This window comes from Macaca nemestrina, chromosome 1 (assembly GCF_043159975.1).
Source record: "Macaca nemestrina isolate mMacNem1 chromosome 1, mMacNem.hap1, whole genome shotgun sequence".
NCBI lineage: Eukaryota > Metazoa > Chordata > Mammalia > Primates > Cercopithecidae > Macaca > Macaca nemestrina.
Genome location: NC_092125.1, coordinates 31,260,827 through 31,279,296, shown reverse-complemented (window position 1 = coordinate 31,279,296; position 18,470 = coordinate 31,260,827). Strand labels below are relative to the sequence as shown.

At 43.8% G+C, this 18,470-nt stretch overlaps 1 protein-coding gene across 16 annotated transcripts in view; it reads left to right on the top strand.

Moving 5' to 3' along the window:
* LOC105484436 (TNF superfamily member 4) overlaps nucleotides 1-18,470 on the top strand; it is a 308,159-nt gene that overhangs the window by 62,620 nt on the left and 227,069 nt on the right. For 12 of the 16 annotated variants that reach the window (XR_003018679.2, XM_071075841.1, XM_011745998.3 and 9 more), the window contains one exon: nucleotides 12,367-12,539. The exons of 2 other annotated variants lie outside the window; for them this stretch is intronic. Coding sequence is in view for 12 of the 14 variants with exons in the window: in XM_071075841.1 (XP_070931942.1) it covers nucleotides 12,459-12,539 (81 nt within the window). In the remaining 2 variants the exon portion in view is untranslated. 2 more of the 16 variants (XM_071075830.1, XM_011745999.3) reach the window with 2 other exon arrangements.

Here is an 18,470-nt window from a genome sequence, read left to right as displayed (position 1 = left end):
CAACTCTATAGACCCTTCATCCTAATGTGTCCATTTAAATGGAGCCCTGGCCGGGCGCGGTGGCTCAAGCCTGTAATCCCAGCACTTTGGGAGGCCGAGACGGGCGGATCACGAGGTCAGGAGATCGAGACCATCCTGGCTAACCCGGTGAAACCCCGTCTCTACTAAAAAGTACAAAAAACCAGCCGGGCGAGGTGGCGGGCGCCTGTAGTCCCAGCTACTCGGGAGGCTGAAGCAGGAGAATGGCGTAAACCCGGGAGGCGGAGCTTGTAGTGAGCTGAGATCTGGCCACTGCACTCCAGCCTGGGCGACAGAGCGAGACTCCGTCTCAAAAAAAAAAAAAAAAAAATAAATAAATGGAGCCCTATTTGCTATGCACAGACTTTTTCAAAGAATCTGTTAGGGAATGTGAATACCAAGTTATAAGCAACAAAAAAGAAAGCAACAAAATATAATGAAATTCCCATTATATCACTTGGCCCTATAATACCTTTCCTTGACTTTGCTCTAAGCATTCCTCTGGCATTCCCACTCCTGACCCACATGATTATAAATGTTTATTGTCTCAACTAACTATGCCAACAGGTTCATAGTATCACTTGCTACAGAGAAAGTGGAAGACTGGTTTACATTAAACATTCACGTGTGAAAAAGGATTGTTGAGCAACAGGACCGAGCTAAGAAACCAGTTGTGAATTCTGTGCGTTCAAGATGAAACAAAATGTTATCTATATGTGTTAGCTGCCTGGCTGAGTAAATAAAGAAGATTCAAATTTGGCGCAGCTGTTCTTAGTGCCGCCGGGGTATTAGATTCCCTGCAACCGTCTGTGTGCTCAGACCCTGCGTTCCATTGCGTAGGGAGCCCGCGGCTCTTTTTTTAGCGGAATGCAGCCGGGAGCAGGAAGGGTGGAGCCGGCTGGGGTTTGACTCGGCAGCTGTGGGCGAGGCCCTGCAGAGTCTATTTTGAGGACTGTGATAAAGGTTAAAAATAAAGGATAGCACTTGAGTGGGCTTCCTAAGGAGTAGCTATCTAATTATAGGGCTTATTTTTACAAAGCAGCAGCTGACAGCGTCAGCCCAGCACGTCCCGAAAGTTCTTACTAAGACAGGAAGCTGCTACATTTGCTGTGACCAATGTCACTTTAAGGAGTCTTGGCAATTACGTTCTCACTTAACTTTTCCTTCTACTGCAAGGATATTTGAGGAGGATTAGAGGATATTGCAAAAGCTCATTTTTTATTCAGACCCACTTAAAAACTAAACCCACTAAATCAACTTCCTCTCTCCTTTCTCCAACATTTATAGAGCGCCACCACACGGCAGGCACCGTGCTGGGTGCTGCCATTCGTAGGTGCAGATCCCCGCATGGTCTTTCCCTCAGAGCTGGTGGAGGTTGTGGCGCAGCCTGTGCTCAGTCTTGGCTCTGTCTCTTGAGGACCAGTTTCTCTTTGGGCTCTTGTTTCCAAGAGCCATGGAGAATGAGCAGAGCAGTATCTAACAAAGGACGGGGTCCCCTCTCAGCTTCTGTCTTCACAAGTGAATGCCACACATTTTAAACTAGAACTTTTTCTACTTACTTAGCACCTAACAGATGCTATGAGAATTCTGGTTACTTTTGCTTTTCTGTTTGGGTCGGGAGTACGTGTCTAAGTGTGACAAATGTGAACAGATTATTTGGAGAGGTGAGGAAATACAGGAAAGAGGGGGGCCAGTCTTTTCTCTCTTTTGAAAAAATAATCATTTTTCGTAGCAACCAGATATTTTCATAATACTCTTTTTTATAAAGAAATGTTTTAACATAAAAAAATTTAAAGATATATAAAAGTAGACTTAATAGCGTAGTAAGTCCCCATGTGCTTTTTGTCCAGCTTTAACAATTAGCAGCATGTGGCCTGATCTTGTTTTGCACACATCCTCTCTCCTGTATTATTTTGGAGCAAATTTGATCTTTCTTTCCTCCCTCCCTCCCTCCCTCCCTCCCTCCCTCCCTCCCTCCCTCCCTCCCTTCCTTCCTTCCTTCCTTTTTCTTTCTTTTCTTTCTTTCTTTTTTTTTTTTTTCCTAGACAGAGTCTTGCTCTGTCACCCAGGCTGGAGTGCAGTGGCACAGTCTCAGCTCACTGCAACCTCCGCCTCCCGGATTCAATTGATTCTCCTGCCTCAGCCTCCCGAATCGCTGGGATTACAGGCACCTGCCACCATGCCCGGCCACAAGTTTCGTATTTTTAGTAGATATGGGGTTTTACCATGTTGACCAGGCTGGTCTCAAATTCCTGACCTCAGGTGATCCTCCTGCCTTGGCCTCCTAAAGTGCTGGAATTACGGGTGTGAGCCACTGCGCCCAGCTGATATGTTATTTCATCTGTAAATATTTCAGTATGTAGTTCTATAGATAATAATTTCTTTTTAAAAAGTAACCCCAAAACAATAAATTCACCTAACATTAGCAATAATTCATTAATATCATAAACTAGTCAGTATTTAAATTTATAATTATCTCAAATGCATATGCACATTTTTTACAGCTTATTTGTTTGAATTAAGATAAAAGTCAGCTGCACATATTGTAATTGGTTCCTTTTTCTCTTAAATCTTTTATTCCATAGATTCCCCTTCCATGTCCCTCTCTGTTTTGTTATCCAGGCAATCAGTTGAAAAACTGAGTACTTTGTCCTGTAGATTTTTATGGATTGGATTTCTGTGGTCCTATATAACATTGTCCTCCATTTTCTGTTTCCTGTAAATTAGTACAGTCATGCCCCTCATAACGAAATTTCTGTCAACGATGAAGCATTATGGATGGTAGTCCCATAAGATTATAATAGAGGTCGGACACGGTGGCTCATGCCTGTAATCCCAGTGTTTTGGGGGGCCGAGGTGGGTGGATCACTTGATGCCAGGAGTTCGAGACCAGCCTGGCTAACATGGCAAAACACCATCTTTACTAAAATAGAAAAATTAGCTGGGGGTGGTGGCGGGTGCCTGTAATCCCAGCTACTTGGGAGGCTGAGGCAGGAGAATCTCTTGAACCTGGGAGGTGAAGGTTGCAGTAAGCCAAGATCACACCACTCCAGCTTGGGCAACAGAGGAAGATTCTATCTAAAAAAAAAAAAAAAAAAGATTATAATGGAGTTGAAAGATTCCCATTGCTTAGTTACATAGCCATTGTAACATGGTAGCACAACACATTACCTTTTCTATGTTTAGATATGTTGTGATACATACTATTGTGCTACAGTTGCCTGCAGTTTTCAGTACAGTAACATGCTGTACAGGTTTGTAGCTAGGAGCAATAGACTACACCATATAGCCTAGGTGTGTGGTAGATTATACCATCCAGGTTGTGTAAGTGCACTCTGTGATGTTTACGCAATGAAATCACCTAACAACACATTTCTCAGAATATATTGCTGCTGTTAAGGGATGCACGATTGTAGTTAACTCTAGAGACTTGATCAGAGTCAGGTTTCATTTTTCTGTCAAAACAATTTCATACATGGTAGAAAAATCCCATGTCTCTCTTTTTTCCCCATGATATTCTTTATACTGTCAGTGTAGTTTCTGAACTTAGTTGCAGTCTGTAAGACAGGGTGTCTTGACTTTATCACTATTGAAGTTTTCTACCAGGTAATTCTTTGTTGGTTGGGGAGGTGGGGGGACTCTCCCATGCTTTGTGGGATGTTTAGCAGCATCCTGGTCTCTACCCACTAGATACCAGTAGCAGCCACTCCCCAGTTGTGACAATCAAAAGTATCTCCAGACATTGCCAAATATCCTTTAGGAGGGTAGGGCAAAATCATCCCTGGTTGAGAACCATAGCTGTAGACTAACCATCAGTTATTCTCAAAGGTTATCTGTCCACAGCCTTTAACGTTTCAAGCGCTAATCCATTGACCATGAGACCCAGGCCATTCGCTATGACTATTGTATTGATTTTTTGTTGGTGCTATGACAAATTACTACAAATGTAGTGGCTTAAACAATACGAATTTATGATCATATAGTTCTGAAGGTGACAAGTCCAAATTGGGTTTCACAGGGCTATAATCAAGGCGTCAGGAGGGCTGTGTTCCTTCTGCATGGTGTTTTTCTTCGTCTTCGGAGCCTACAGTGTAGCATCTTCCAGTCTGTCTCTCTGTGACTGTCTTGCATCCCCCTTGTAAGAACCCATGGGAGCTGGGCGCAGTGGCTCACCCCTGTAATCCTCACACTTTGGGAGGCTGATGCAGGAGGATCATTTGAGACCAGGAGTTTGAGAGCAGCCCTGGCAACATAGCAAGACCTTGTCTCTACAAAAAAAGGAGAAAATCAGCTGGGTGTGGTAGTGTGCACCTGTAGTCCCAGCTACTCAGGGGACTGAGGTGGGAGAATTGCTTGAGGCTGGGAGGTTGAGGCTGCAGTGAGCTGTGTTGTGTCACTGCACTCTAGCCTGGGTGACAGAGCAAGAACCTGTCTCAAAGTAAAATAAAAATTAAAAAAATGAACCCATGGGATTACATTGGGCCCACTGAATAATCTAAATAATCTCCCCATTTAAAAGTCCTTTATTTAATCATAGTTGTAAAGTCCCTTTGACCATGTAAAGCAGCACATTTACAGGTTCTGGGGATTAGAATGTTAAAGCTCAGAAAACAACACTCGTAAGTATGGCATTTTGACAAGAAGCAGCCATGGAATCAAGGTGTCTTTGACCACCTCCTGCCTGCTGTCTCTTGCCTCTCTGCCTCTCCTGAAGCAGAGGGAGGGACTTTTTCTAAAGTTGCTATATCTGACTAAGGGAAGCTCCTCCAGAAGGAAGCAACTGACTTGAGCCCCACTCCCTATAATCTCATCAAACAGGTGGGACTGACTTGCAGGAAGGAAGGTTAGAGTTGACGCCACACCCAGAGCCCAGAGGAAGTTTGTTCCAGGTTATTATCTGAGTATATAAACTTCTATTGCTACAGCACATTGGGTTATTGGGTACTCACTTTCCTGTGATGCCCCATGCCCTTGATAAGTCTATATGCCTTTTCTCCAGTTAATCTCTCTATTCGTTCATTTTGAAGACTCAAACCTCAACAGAGGAGAGAAGGAGTTCTCTTGCCCCAGTAAGGTCATTCACATCTTTTGGGGACCATATCCATATAACTGAGGCCAGAATGTGTGAAAAATTCATCAAGAGGTTTACGAGGAGTGAATGCAAGTTGTAGAATATGGGAACAGTCCATGGTTTGGTCACAGTGTCCAGGCTCAGCCTCCTCACTCTAGTTCATAGAACCACCTGAAACACACAAAGACTGTGTGTGCATTAATCATTTACTCTATCATGTTTCTTTCTTGAACAGGGCTGAATTTTTACCTGCCTGATGTCCTTTTCTGTCTGTTTTTGTGATTGCTGGCTCCTCCAACTGTGTCCCAAACAGATTCATTGACTTCGTTTCTAAATCTGCTCTTCTTCCCCATATCACTAGTTGTGTTAATGGCTTTGCCATCTTCCTAGAGCCAGATTTCAACCTCATTCTTTACCTCATCTAACATACAATTATTTGCTAAATCCTGGGGATTCCATTTCCATGGGAGCTTTTCAATCTATCCTTTCTTCCCTATTCCCAGTGCTGTTCTCTTATTTCAGGCCTCGAGTGGCTTTTTATGGATTATGAAATAGTCTTTCTAAATGACCCCCTAGCCAGTCTCCATGGCTTGTTTTTCCCCCTGTCAAGGGTCACACAGAAGCAGCTATTCTTATGGAGCACTCTGAGTAAGTAATACCCTTAACCCTCAAACCTACTCCCTGAGCTGCACTGAGCCAAGTGCAAGCCAGAGGGCAGACGTTCATATTTACAACCTACAAAAAAATACCAAGACATCATTGAATCAAATCCACTAGAAACTTTTGTATGCGTTTCAAAGAAAGGAGAGGACTCAGATTAGCCGCAGGGTCCTGTGTGGCTGGGTGGAATATTGACACTTCCTGGGACAGTGGAGGAAAGGCTAGGAGTCATTGCCTGACTCAGTGCTCAGCCTCTCCTTTAAAAAACATGATTATTTAAAGAATAAGAAGTATTTAAAGAATCTCTGATTGAAGGGGTGCCACCTTATTGCATGCCTGAAAATCCACCTGTCTGATCCCATTCGTCAGATGAAGCAACTGAGGCTCAGAGGATTTAAGTAATTTGCCTGAGGTCATGTAGACAGTAAGTGGCAGAACTGGAATTCTGTTTTAGGAATTCAAAGTTTCATATTCTTTCCACTGTTTGACCCGGTTTCATCCACGTTTGCAACTTTGTTTTCCATTCTTTTATTTTTATCTTAATGTTGCAGTAAAACTAAATTCCTCACTCTTTTTTGCTGGACCTGGAACTTTTCCTCCTTTATATCTTTTCTCATGTGGTTCCCTCTGCCTAGAATGGCCCAGAACCTGTCTAAGCCGTGAAAATTGTACCCTTGAAAATCCAGCACCAACAGCATTGCTTCTAGGAAGGGAACAGCCAGTTTCTCTCTGACTTTATCGCACGCCTTTCATAAGAACTCATAGAATCACATTGGGCCCACTGGCCCACAAAGATCCCTACTTTGTTTTGTTTGTTTGTTTGTTTGTTTTTTTGTGTGTGTTTCAAACAAACTTTATTAATTCAAAAACAGCAGTAGCCAAATCTCACAGGCCATGTCTTGCTTATACCTGCTGTAGAAGCTCAGTTCCTCGTTTACTAAGTACCACCTAAAGTAAATAAAATAGTCCTCTTGCTTTCTATTTCTAATTGCAATCATTACTCCTCCACTGTCATATAAAACCACTTTATTTGAGGCTTGTATCATCCAAGCTGTGATACCATCTATTCTTCTTTAATATAATGACCTCCTGGTTATCCCAGGAGAATAAAAGACATTGACAAATGTTTGTAGCATGATTATGTTTGGGAAAAGATTCTCCTCTTAAGATCCCTACTTTGAAGTGATAAACACTAGCAGCAGCTCATAGCTTGTTTATGGCTATTTCCAGTTTGTGCCTTTCATTATAGATAGTTACGCATAGGTCTTCCTCTTTTAGTGAATACATTGTCCATGAGGAAAGAGCTGTGTTTGATTCATCTTTATGCCTCTCATAGAGTCTTGCCCATGAGAGGCACTCAAAATACGTGTGGACTAAAGAAGCAAGTAAAGAGAATAAATACTTTGTCCAGAATTGTCTATTTCTTTCCGGTGTGGTCTGAATGTGTTTCCCTAAGATCATGTTAAAACTTAATCACCATTGTGATAGTATTAAGACGGCAGGCCTAAGTCCTGAGAGCAGAGCCTTCCTGGATGGAATTAGGGTCCTTACAAAAGAGCTTGAGGGAGTGTTTGTTCTTTTCTGTTCTTCTGCCATGAGGATACAGCATTCACCCCCCTTTTTGCCCTTCTGTCCCTCCCACCATGTCAGGACACAGTGTTTAAGGTACCTCCTTGGAAGCAGAGAGCAGGCCCTTTCCAGCCACCAAACCTGCTGGCACCTTGATCTTGGACTTCCCAGCCTCCAGAACTGTGAGAAATAAATTTTTTATTGTTTACAAATGACCCAGTCTCAGGTATTCTGTTATAGTGGCCTAAACAGATGAAGATATTCTCTAATTATAAAGGATTTGCCAAGGATAATATTAAAGCCAGAGACATAGAAGATAGGCATAGTTTTGGTGCACTTTGCTTCTGTGTCTTTGTACAAATTGTTACTTCTCCATCACCTGTGGGATGTTCTCCTTCCTACCCCACATGCTTCCACCAGTTCCCAGCTACGAATTTCTTCAAGACCTGGCTCAAAGCCTAGTCCTTCCTAGGGGACTTCATTCCTGAGTCCAGACCACTGCAGTTTCCCCTTTATCCAGTGGTCACAAGGCACCCACACAGGCTGACAGTTGCCACCTGATCATCATCACCAGTCATCACACTGTTATTGCATACTTGGTATAGGAAAGACTCTATGTCATGTGCTGTGGGGGAGGGAGGGAGAGCTTTGCAGAGGAGGTGGGATTCAAGCAGGGTCTTGAAGGCTGTGTTTTCATTAAAGAGGTGGAAAAGAAGGGGAATAAAATAATGCACAACATTGAAGATCAACTTCTACTCTTCTTGTTATTGGCTATATAATTTTGAGAAAAATCCTTTAATCCCTTTGGAAATCCATTTTCTCATATTTAAGGTGGGAATCTATTATTTTAGATTTAGGGAGGGTGCTTATGAGGATCAATGTGAAAGCCCCATGTATTGGTGAGAATGAATTTCTTTGCAAGTAATATTAATAATTAAGATATAACATGTAGGGAGACTGAGGCAGGAGAATCGCTTGAACCCAGGAGGTGGAGGTTGCAGTGAGCTGAGATTGCACCACTGCTCTCCAGCCTGGGCGACAGAGCGATATATATATATATATTTAACATGTAACATCTCTTCAGTGGTTAACATATGAAGCTGACAAACCTCCTTTCTCCATGACATCAACTCTCTCATCTGGTGGTGGCCACCGTCTTGCTGCTGCTGGTTGAAGATGGGAGAAGTCTTGCATTTCTACTTCCTCGTGCAGGGGCCCACAGATGGGTGTTCCGTCATTCCAGTAACTTTACATTTCTTAGTAATTGGCTGGTTTTCCGAAGGAGAAGGGAACTGATCCCCGTCCTCTGCACACGCTTTGTTGTTTGAAGTCTGCACCTTTGCTTGCTGTTGCCCCCACTGCTTGGAATGTGCCATCTTCTCAACCTCAGCCTGATCAGCAGTTACTGGGTCAGTAAGAGTCAGCTGAGGTCTCACACTACAAAGTTTCCCTGACCTCATTTTGACCTCCTAGACTGGCTAAGGTTCCCCTTTTCTGTGCTCCCATGCTGTACTGGGCATTGCTGTCTCCAGTGCACAGTTATCACACCATACTACAAAGACCTGCCTCTCTCACTGGGCTCCCCATCCCTTCAAGACCGGCACATAGCACTCACTCATGACATGGTTGTTGAATCAATCAATGGCCTTTCTCCCTTCTCTCCCAGTCCTACTTTGTTTCACTCTGGGCACCACCATTCCTTCTCTCTCATTCTGCATTGTTTATGGCCTGTTAGTCATTAATACAAAGCCATTTCCAAGTCTGGCCATTAGTAATGTCTGGAGGTGTTAATAGTAACACTAGCTCACATCTACTGAGCACTTACTATTTGGCTGGCACTGTTCTAAGCACTTTGCATGTTTAAACTCCTTTAAACGTTCCTTTGTTGCCACTTTTTTTCTGCTGGGGACTAACCTTGACATTGTGGGGGAGAGGTGTTCCGGTATAGCCATGGGACTGTAACATGGTTTTATTGTCCTATTATGTGTACGTGTAAGACAGTAAATCCTGCAGTGGAATACAAGTTGACTAAGTCTATCATCACTCAAATATTGGAAGATATGTGGGAAAAAACCACCAACAAAAAGTTTTGATATCCTCATAGTACAATGACATTACAGTTTTATTTTGTTTTTTCTTTATGTGTAGTTTTAAATTACTGTATTATGTTTCAGATAATTAAGCCAGAAGAACAGATTGGGATGGACTGTTGTATTTACATTTCAGTTTACTAGAGGTAGCCTTGAAAGAGTTACAAAAATATGAGAATCAGTGTGGAAAAAAATAAGGGAGGTTTTCAATTTTTTTTTTTTTTTCAAAAATGATAAATTGGCAAGGAAGACAGATATGGGAAAATCAGTCATGGGAATTTGTCTTTCAGTGACTCCTTTTTGACTGGGAAGAAAAGCTTTTCTTCGATTTAGTTGAGAGCAGTGACAAGGATTATTTTACTTGAGGATGGCAGATTATTTTACCAGCAGCTGGCAGACGAGAAGAATTCCCTGGACAACAAGGAGGGGCAGTATGGTATGGAGGGAACCCGGTTGAGAGGGTCTGGGGTTCAGAGCTCCACGATGCTGCTTACCAGCTCTTAGCCTTCATTACATTACTTACCTTCCTGGAGGTTCAGTTTCCTTATCCATAAAATGGGGGTCAGGTTGCCAAATTTATCAAATAAGAATCTAGGATGTCCAGTTAAAGCTGAATTTCAGATAATTATTTTTTAGTATAAATATGTCCCATGAAATATTTATGCCCCATGCAGTAACTATGTCCATAATGGTACATGGGACATATACTAAAACATTATTTGTTGCTTATTTGAAATTCAAATTTAACTGTGTGTCCTATATTTTTTCTGGCAACCCTAAATGGAGGCAGGGGCAGTGGTGGTGACATGAGTGATTATCTTGTAGGGGTGGTGTGAGGATAAAATAATACCACAGTTAGGTTTTCTCACAGTGTGTAGTCTGTGTGTAGTCAACACATGACTATAAGTAGTGACTGTAACATAACTGTAACTGGTGTATAGTCAAAAACAAATGATATTAGTATAATAGTTATTAATAAAGGTCTTTAAATGACAACTGGTCATACAGGGAGCCTTTGGGGAAAAGTTTCTGACTCTAAATTAAGGGAAGGTAAATTATGATAAGATCTGGGAATGAGATTTAGACTTACACAGTAATAATTTGAGGAAGAGAAAGACTTAGTAAATTAGTTATGTAATTACATAATTAACAACTTGGGAGGTTTTCTTTCAACGTTTATTCCCTAGGGCATCATCTTTAAATTATATTTAGTTTTTGCTAAGTTGACCAGTTTGTGGTTTTAGGTGTTTACTTTCTTTTCTTTTTAAATGTAGGGAAAGCATATTTAACTTCATCTTAAAGAAATTATGTAGCCATATAAAACCGGAGGGTAGGATCTACTGGCAAGGAAAAAAGGGCCTTTACTGCCACCTGGTGGCCATATTCTTTAACTGCAATGTGCCTAAGTGCGGCTGGAAAGGAAAGCGTTGGAAAATCTGCTAAATCCAGAGAGCGCCAAGGCAGTGTCATGACAGTAAGGGCCGTGAACTACTGTGTCCTTTCCCTCAGTTCCCAATCTCTCACAGCTTGAGCCGTGAGAATTAGCAGCTGCCTTTGAGAGGTGGAGGACAGAAAATGGTGAAGTCCATGCCTTCCTCCTTGGTACCGAGTTTCCAAACCTTAAGTGAAGGAGCCTGAGAGGGGAGAAGCTTCAGGTTGAGTAGACTGTTTTTTTTACTTTTTTGTTTGTTTTAAAAAGCCTCTTATTTAATGGCTCAGAGTGGCTAGAAAATCCGTGGTATTGGTTAGCTTTCGTCTCAAATGCAGGGAGGGACAAGGCAAATCCAGAGAGAGGAGTTGAAAGGACAAAGAAAAAAGAAAAAAAAAAGCTTTTTACTTGCATTTTGCTGCATGCAGCTCACTCAATAAACATGTTTTAAATGCATAAATATATCATGAGGTAAAAATCGGGGGGGAAGGCAGTGCATTGATTCTGATAGAGGACAGGCAAACTGCATTCCATTTGGACTGCAGTCTCTCACTCCCGCCACCACACACAAACTAAGGTCAAAATCAGGGAGGGAGTCTGGGGTAAAGTTATCAGTAGAGTCAGTTCTAGGAGCCATAATTTTAAAAAGTCTTAAAAAGCCCATAAGTCCATTATAGCAGGGACATAAAGCAGTCCTGGCCTCCGGACCCTGACCCAGCCATGGCAAGCAGGACTGCTTCCTTTTATTCTCCCTTGTGTCCTCATGGGTATTTCCAAGCCCTGCAGGGAAGGATGGAAGCTGGTTCCATCAGTGCCTCTCCCCCAGCTTCTACCCTCCTCTCTCTTCTGTGACCTCTCAGTTTTCCTTCTCTGTACCCCAAATCATGCCTGTCTTAGTCCATCGTCTGTTGCTGTAACAGAATACTACAGACTGGATCATTTATAAAGACAAGAAATGTATTGCTTACAGTTCTGGAGGCTGGGAAGTCCAAGCACATGGTGCTGACATTTGATGAAGGCCTTCTTGCTGCGTCCTCACACGGCAGAGGGCATCACATGGCGAGGGAGCAAGAGCAGGCCTGTCCGCTCAGGTCACTCTAACTCTTCTTATAAAGCTACCAGTCCCACCGTGGGGGCCACACACTCATGACCTTATTTAATCCTAATTACCTCCCAAAGGCCTTACCTCCAAATGTCATCAATATGTGAATTTGGGAATTAAGTTTCCAGCACATGAAATTTGGGGGACACATTCAAACCATAGCAATGCTTAACCTTAGAATACCACCTGGCATCTGCCCAGGCTTTCACAGCCACTACCTCTGGACATGTTAGGATCTCTATTTACACATAAGGCTTGCCATGGCCATTACACATCTGTGAGTCAGTGTAGGGTCCTGGTGGAAGCCCGGGTCTTAGAGTCCCTCCATTATGCTTGCTACCCTGGCTCTCCACCTTCAATTTTTGGCTTCTTATTTTGAACTATGATGATATTCTTGTTGTTAATTTTTTTTTTTTTTTTTTTTTAGTATGAAAGTTTTCAAGACGCCTACAAGTGGAAAATGCACTCCTCCCAGCCAAATCAAGCTTTGCCAGATTCCTTACAGCTGTGTGCAGTGAAATGACTAATGAAAGAGCCCTCCGCTGCTGGTGGAACTTTCACATATGGCACTGCTGTGCCACTCAGCAGGACCTGACCCTGGTATTTACATATTGGATGTCACCCCAAAAGCCCCTGACACGGGGGTTTCCGGGATGTAATAAGAATGCCACTCTGGGCTTTGGAAGGTGCACCGTATGCACACCCATACTATAGGGCAGAGATTAGCATTTCAGACCCCCATTCCTCCCTCAACAAGCAAGTGCTTTTCCCCAGGGAGGACGTTCAGATTCATTCATAGATCCATTGGTGCCATGGGCAGCTCAGTAACAGTAGCTCTGCTGCCTACCAGCTGCTGGTGGAGGTGTTGAGAATACCTAGATGAGGAAGTCAGCTGCTGGTGGAGGTGTTGAGAATACCTAGATGAGGAAGTCAGGGCCCCTGCGTGCTTGAGCAGAGCTGGATGCCTGGCATGGCAATGGACACAAACCCTTGGATAATTTCCATCCTTGGCGGTGTGTTCTGTAGCATAGGTGTGAAGCGGGTGCTCTGTGAGCTCGGAAGAGGGGCTCTTAACTTATGGGTGGCCAGGGAAGGCTTCCTGGAGCTCAGATGACTGAGTGGAGTCTTCAACATTAAAAAATAAAAAGTGCTCACCCCCACCCCCAGTTAAAAAGGTAATACACCTAATTGAAATAATTTAAACTTTACAGAAATGGGTTCCTTTAAAGTTCAGAGAGTAAAGAGGAAGTAATAAAGCTCAAATCATAGAATGTCTAATTAACTGCAGCCTGTAACTTTCTTCCTGAAAAGGGAGTGGTGTGTGTGCATGTGTGAGTGTGTGTAGGTGAATCTGTAAAGGATGGAGTAGTACTAAAAAGAGGGAGGTGAAGACTGAGGTGAGATCTCATCTTTGTGCCCTGAACCTCTTTGTTATAATGTCAGGCAAGGAGAGAAATCAATACTCATCCTCTATGAGACTCTGGCTTTTTCAAACTTGGTTTGCCAGGTTTTGGTCTTGGTTGTTGATGGCTTGTAACTTCAGAGTCTCATTGCTGGCCATGCTTCCAAGTGGTTTATTAAGAAGTTTTCCTAAACAAAATTGATCTCTCCCTAAAAAAGTTATAGGTCTAGCTGTGAGATGTTAACAATATTTAGCCTGCTACAATACCAATAAGAGTTCCCATTTACTGAAGACTTTCTTTGTACCAGCTGTGTGCTAAGAGCGTTATATTTGTTACCTCATAACATCAACCCTCACACCAACCTTACGAAGCAGGTATTTCATTATTCCTACATCCCAGATAAGGAAGCTAGGATTATTACTGCTGCACCCACATAGCTGATAATCAGTGGGGCTTGGCCCCAAACCCAGGTCTCTGACTCCTACGTCTATGCTTACGAACGTACCATTTCTGTGCAGTATTTCTCAAACATATTTGGCTACAGGAACATTTTCAAAAGTGAACACCACTTACTTCTTAGTACTGTTATTAGCATTTCATGGAACACAATTTGGGAAATACTGCCCCAGGAAAATACTGCCCTGTCTTTAAAATAGTGATAATAATACAATCTCCATATTGCGATGATTAAAAGACGTTTCAGGAAATGGGTGCTGAGGATACTTACTTTCCACCAGGAATGTGTGTGTGCTTTAAAAATAACATTCGTGGCCGGGCACAGTGGCTCACGCCTGTAATCCCAGCAATTTGTGAGGCCGAGGCAGGTGGATGGCGTGAGTCCAGAAGTTTGAGATCAGCCTGGGCAACATGGTGAAACCCTGTCTCTACTAAAAATACAAAAATTACTGGGGTATGGTGGTGCATGTCTGTGGTCCCAGCAATTCGGGAGGCTGAGGTGGGAGGATCGCTGGAGTCTAGGGCGTGGAGGTTGCAGTGAGCCAAGATGACATCACTGTACTCCGGCCTGGGCAACGGAGTGAGACCTTGTCTCTCTCTAAAATAATAATAATAATAATAATAATAATAATAATAGTATAACATTTGTAATGTCCTCAGTGAAAGGAAGCAGTGTTTTGGCCAGGATGATAATGAAGATATTGTTACTGGGCTGGAAGACCCTTGGGCCCTGTGGGGGAGGGCCTTGTAAGCTGCCACTGCCTCCCTTCCACAGGTGCCCCTTTGGTCCCCTTCCCTCCCCTCTGCCCTCTGGTTCTCTCCATCATCCCTCTGTAGTGCTTGTCTTTGTTCAGGATGATGCTCTGTTTGCCTGCCTCTGGGCAGGGGCCTTGCTCTAAACCACGCTGCTGCCTACTCAGGCCAGCCCAGGATGTCTGCTTTGCAAATTTGGACTGTTCTGAGCCCCAGCTGTAGGCCAGGGGTCTGTGACATATTGGGCAGACCACCCACAGCCCAGCTGCTGCCATTGCTCAGCCTACATATTCCCAGAGAGCACATCATCACCCACAACATCTCACCGACAGACCCTGCCTTTAGAGACAACGACCAACCTAGGTGAGCCTGGTTGGCTCTACCTCCCTGGACATTGATTTGGACAGCTCACCGACTCCCAAAGGAGCCAGTCTTTGGGCCTGGTTGGCTCCCAACCTACTCCCTGCCCCATTGGTTTGCTACAGGGGCCCGGCAGTCCCAAATCATGACATTCCTTTTCTTCCATGCACCGGTTTTGCCCAGCTGTCCTTTTTTCTTTCATAATTTCATCAGTCCCACAGATATGCACATTTGGGCAAAAATACTAGGAACAAAACAGACAAACAAAAACAGGCCCTCAACCCAGCTCCTGAAGACCAGTCAGAAAGAGCATTTGCATTCTTCTCAGTAAATATCAAGCACACTAAAAAAGAAAACAAATTATTTCACTTACGTTCTCACTTGCACCTGTGAGGGAGCCATTGTTACTGTCATTTCATGCATGGAAAGGCGGGGGGTCACAGAGGTCAGCTGATTTGCCTAACGTTGCAGAGCTGAAAGCACCAAAGTCAGGACCAGAATAATTATCCAGTGTTTGTCCCTCTGCCAAGTGCTGCCCCTTGGACTTGGGGCCCTCAGGCCATCAAGACTGGGGCCCTTTGCTCCTGGAGGGTCCCAAATTGATAGCGTAAGGCTGGTTCCGATCGAGTCTGACATGCTGCTAGGAACCCTCTGTTTTCTTCCCTTTATTCTCTTCTATCTTCCTTTTCCTAAGACTCATCCCACTGTCCATTCTTCAGAGGCTTCAAGGTGCTCTTTGACTTTTCTCTGTAGCTAGGCCATGGGACTTTTAGGTGTCACCCCCCGTCCCACCCACTCACTTGCCTCTTGACAGTGCACCAGCTGAAGCACAACTATGTGTTGGGGAGATATGTAAGGAAAAATGTGAGATAAATAAAGCGTTAAAGAAATATTGCCCCTAATAAAGCGTTAAAGAAAAATTATCCTGATATCTGTGAAAAACAGCAATGAAGACTATTCAAGACTGTTGCAATAAGAGTCAAGATTATTGCAATAGGTGAGAGGATTGAAACCCAATTATATCAGGGATAAGGGAGGATTTACAGCCAATGAGCAGGGTGGGGGAGTGGATGGAAAATTACCTAGAGGAACTTGATTAGGTGGAGGAAGAGGAGCTTGATTGGATGTTGAGGGTGAGAGAATCTCAGTAAATGGACTTAACAAGATTCATTGCTAAAACTGGGCTCAGCAGGTCAAGGGCAAGGCCTAGTTGAGAAGAGGGCTTAAGGGAACCTGACTAAAGTTTGGTCAAGGAGGGAGTCTTTGTCAGCACTCACAAAGTCATGTGAGAGTCAGGACCCAAACGCAGGACCCAAGGTGCTACGAGGCAGTGATGTGCCAGCCATGGCATGACTGGAGCTTGGAGAGGAGCCAGTGGATCTATCTGGTTTATTCCATTCCCTGGCTTCAGGGCTGACTGGCAGACAGTCACACTGGCTTCATCTCAGGTTCATTCATTTCTCACTGCTCTGTGATATACCATACTCTTCTTCTACTTCATACTTTGAAGCTTGAATTTCCAGGATTTGATAAGAAAGACTGAAAACCATAAGCAGACTGAAAAGTGCCAAGGCTTTATCTAGACCTTGGACAAGAACTTCAACCTCATGTTTCTTGTTTGCAATATTGGGGCAATACTTGTTACAGATTGAATTGCATCCCCCAAGAATTCATTTACTGACTTAACCTGCGGTATGACTGTATTTGGAAACAGGGCCTCTAAGAAGGTTAACAGTTAAATGAGATCATAGAAGGTGGGGCCCTAATCTGATAGAACTGGTGTCCTTGTAAGAAGAGGAAGAGATACCAGAGATCTTTTCCTCTGTGCACACACAGAGGAAAGGCCATGCAAAGACGTAGTGAGAAGGTGGCCGTCTGCAAGCTGGGAAGGGAGGTTTTACCAGCAACAACATTTTCTGGCATGTTGACCTTAGACTTCTTGCCTCCAGAACTGTGAGAAAATAAAAGTGTCTGTGGTTTAAGCCGTCCAGTCTGTGGTATTTGTGATGGCAGCCTGAGCACACTAGTACAATACCTATCCTGTGGGTTTATGATGAGAACTAAACATAAGGTAAGTTGAGGACCTAACTGCAATTCACACATGTTGGCTTGTCTCCCTTTCCTCCTGTCATGTGATTTGTGGGGTGTTAAGGGTCTTTTGCCAGCAGACACCTTCCTTGTGACCGACCATATGATGGTGTGAAAAATTCACACGGTAGAAGCATTCTTTTGGATTCAGCTTTGCTTCTCTGTGTTGCAAGGAACAGAACCTTCACAGATTAGTATAAACTGAAAGGGGGAATTTTCTGAAAGCATGTTATTATCAGTTAGGATTCCTGGTTTCAAGCCATGTACATGAATTGGCTGGTTTAGGCCAAAAAGGAACTATTGAAAGGATATAGACTGGGGTACAGGATTGGAGTGAAGGATGGAGGATCAGATGTGGAGCCTGCCAGCAAAAGGGCCAAACATCACACCTTAGAATGGGGGGTGGGGACTGCAAGGCTGTGCTGCTGGGGGCCGGCTGCTGCTGCTCGCTCCTCTGACCCCGTGAACACCGGCCTGCTCTGACATTGCTGGACTAGACTCTTCTGTGACCAAGTCCTCCACACCGATGTGCCCTGTGGTCTCTGTGGCTCTGGAGTGCTGCTGTCTCCTTGGCTGAGCTTAGATCATGAACACTGGCATTTTCAGCACAGAGTGGGAGGCAACTCTGGCTCCTTTCAAGATTCATAAGGCGGGGAACTTCCCCAAACAATTAAAAGCAGGCTCAAAATGCCAGATGGTCAAAAAGAATAACAAATTCCCCCACAGATACAGGGAAACCTTTCAGAGCCCCCACATAGGAAGTGCAGCTTCACTCAGAGGAGTGAGAACAAAGAATTGGAAAGCCGACGGCTGGTCACTGCATCTGTCTGCCCCTGTCTCTCTGTCTCTGTGTCTCTGTCTTTCTCTCTGTCCTGTGTTTTCCAGCTCCACTTGCTAAAGGTAAGGCCCACCTCTGTCCTGACCGTAAGAAGTTAGTTGTCTCCCTTAGAACATCTTTTTCCTCATCTTCTGCAAATGCTTCTCAATTCTCCTTGGAGATCCCCTCCTCTGTCCGTTTTTGGTCTGGGTGGGCTCCATTCTCAGCCCTTGGGATGGGCCATAGGGCCCCGTCCGAAACCAATCAGCACACTGTATGCCCTTGGCTGCAGGAGTGAGCATGTGACCTAAAACAGCCTGGATTTTTCCCCCCTCTTTTTTATTGAACTCGAACTTACCTGTTGCAAAGTGCACAAAGTGTACACCTCAATTTTACATAAAATCCATTGTATACACCTGTGGAATCATTACTGAGACTGAGATACTGGTCATTTCCATCAGTCCAGCAACTAACTCCCCTTGTAGTCCTTCTCTGTAATACTCCACTCGAAGATAATCACTATTCCAACTTCAGTTCCCGTTAATGGAAATTTTACCCATTTTTGAATTCTGTGTGAATGGAATAATATGTAATCTTTGGCGGCTGGCTGTTGGTCTTTCTCTTATTGACTTACGGCAATTCTTTATTTTGGAT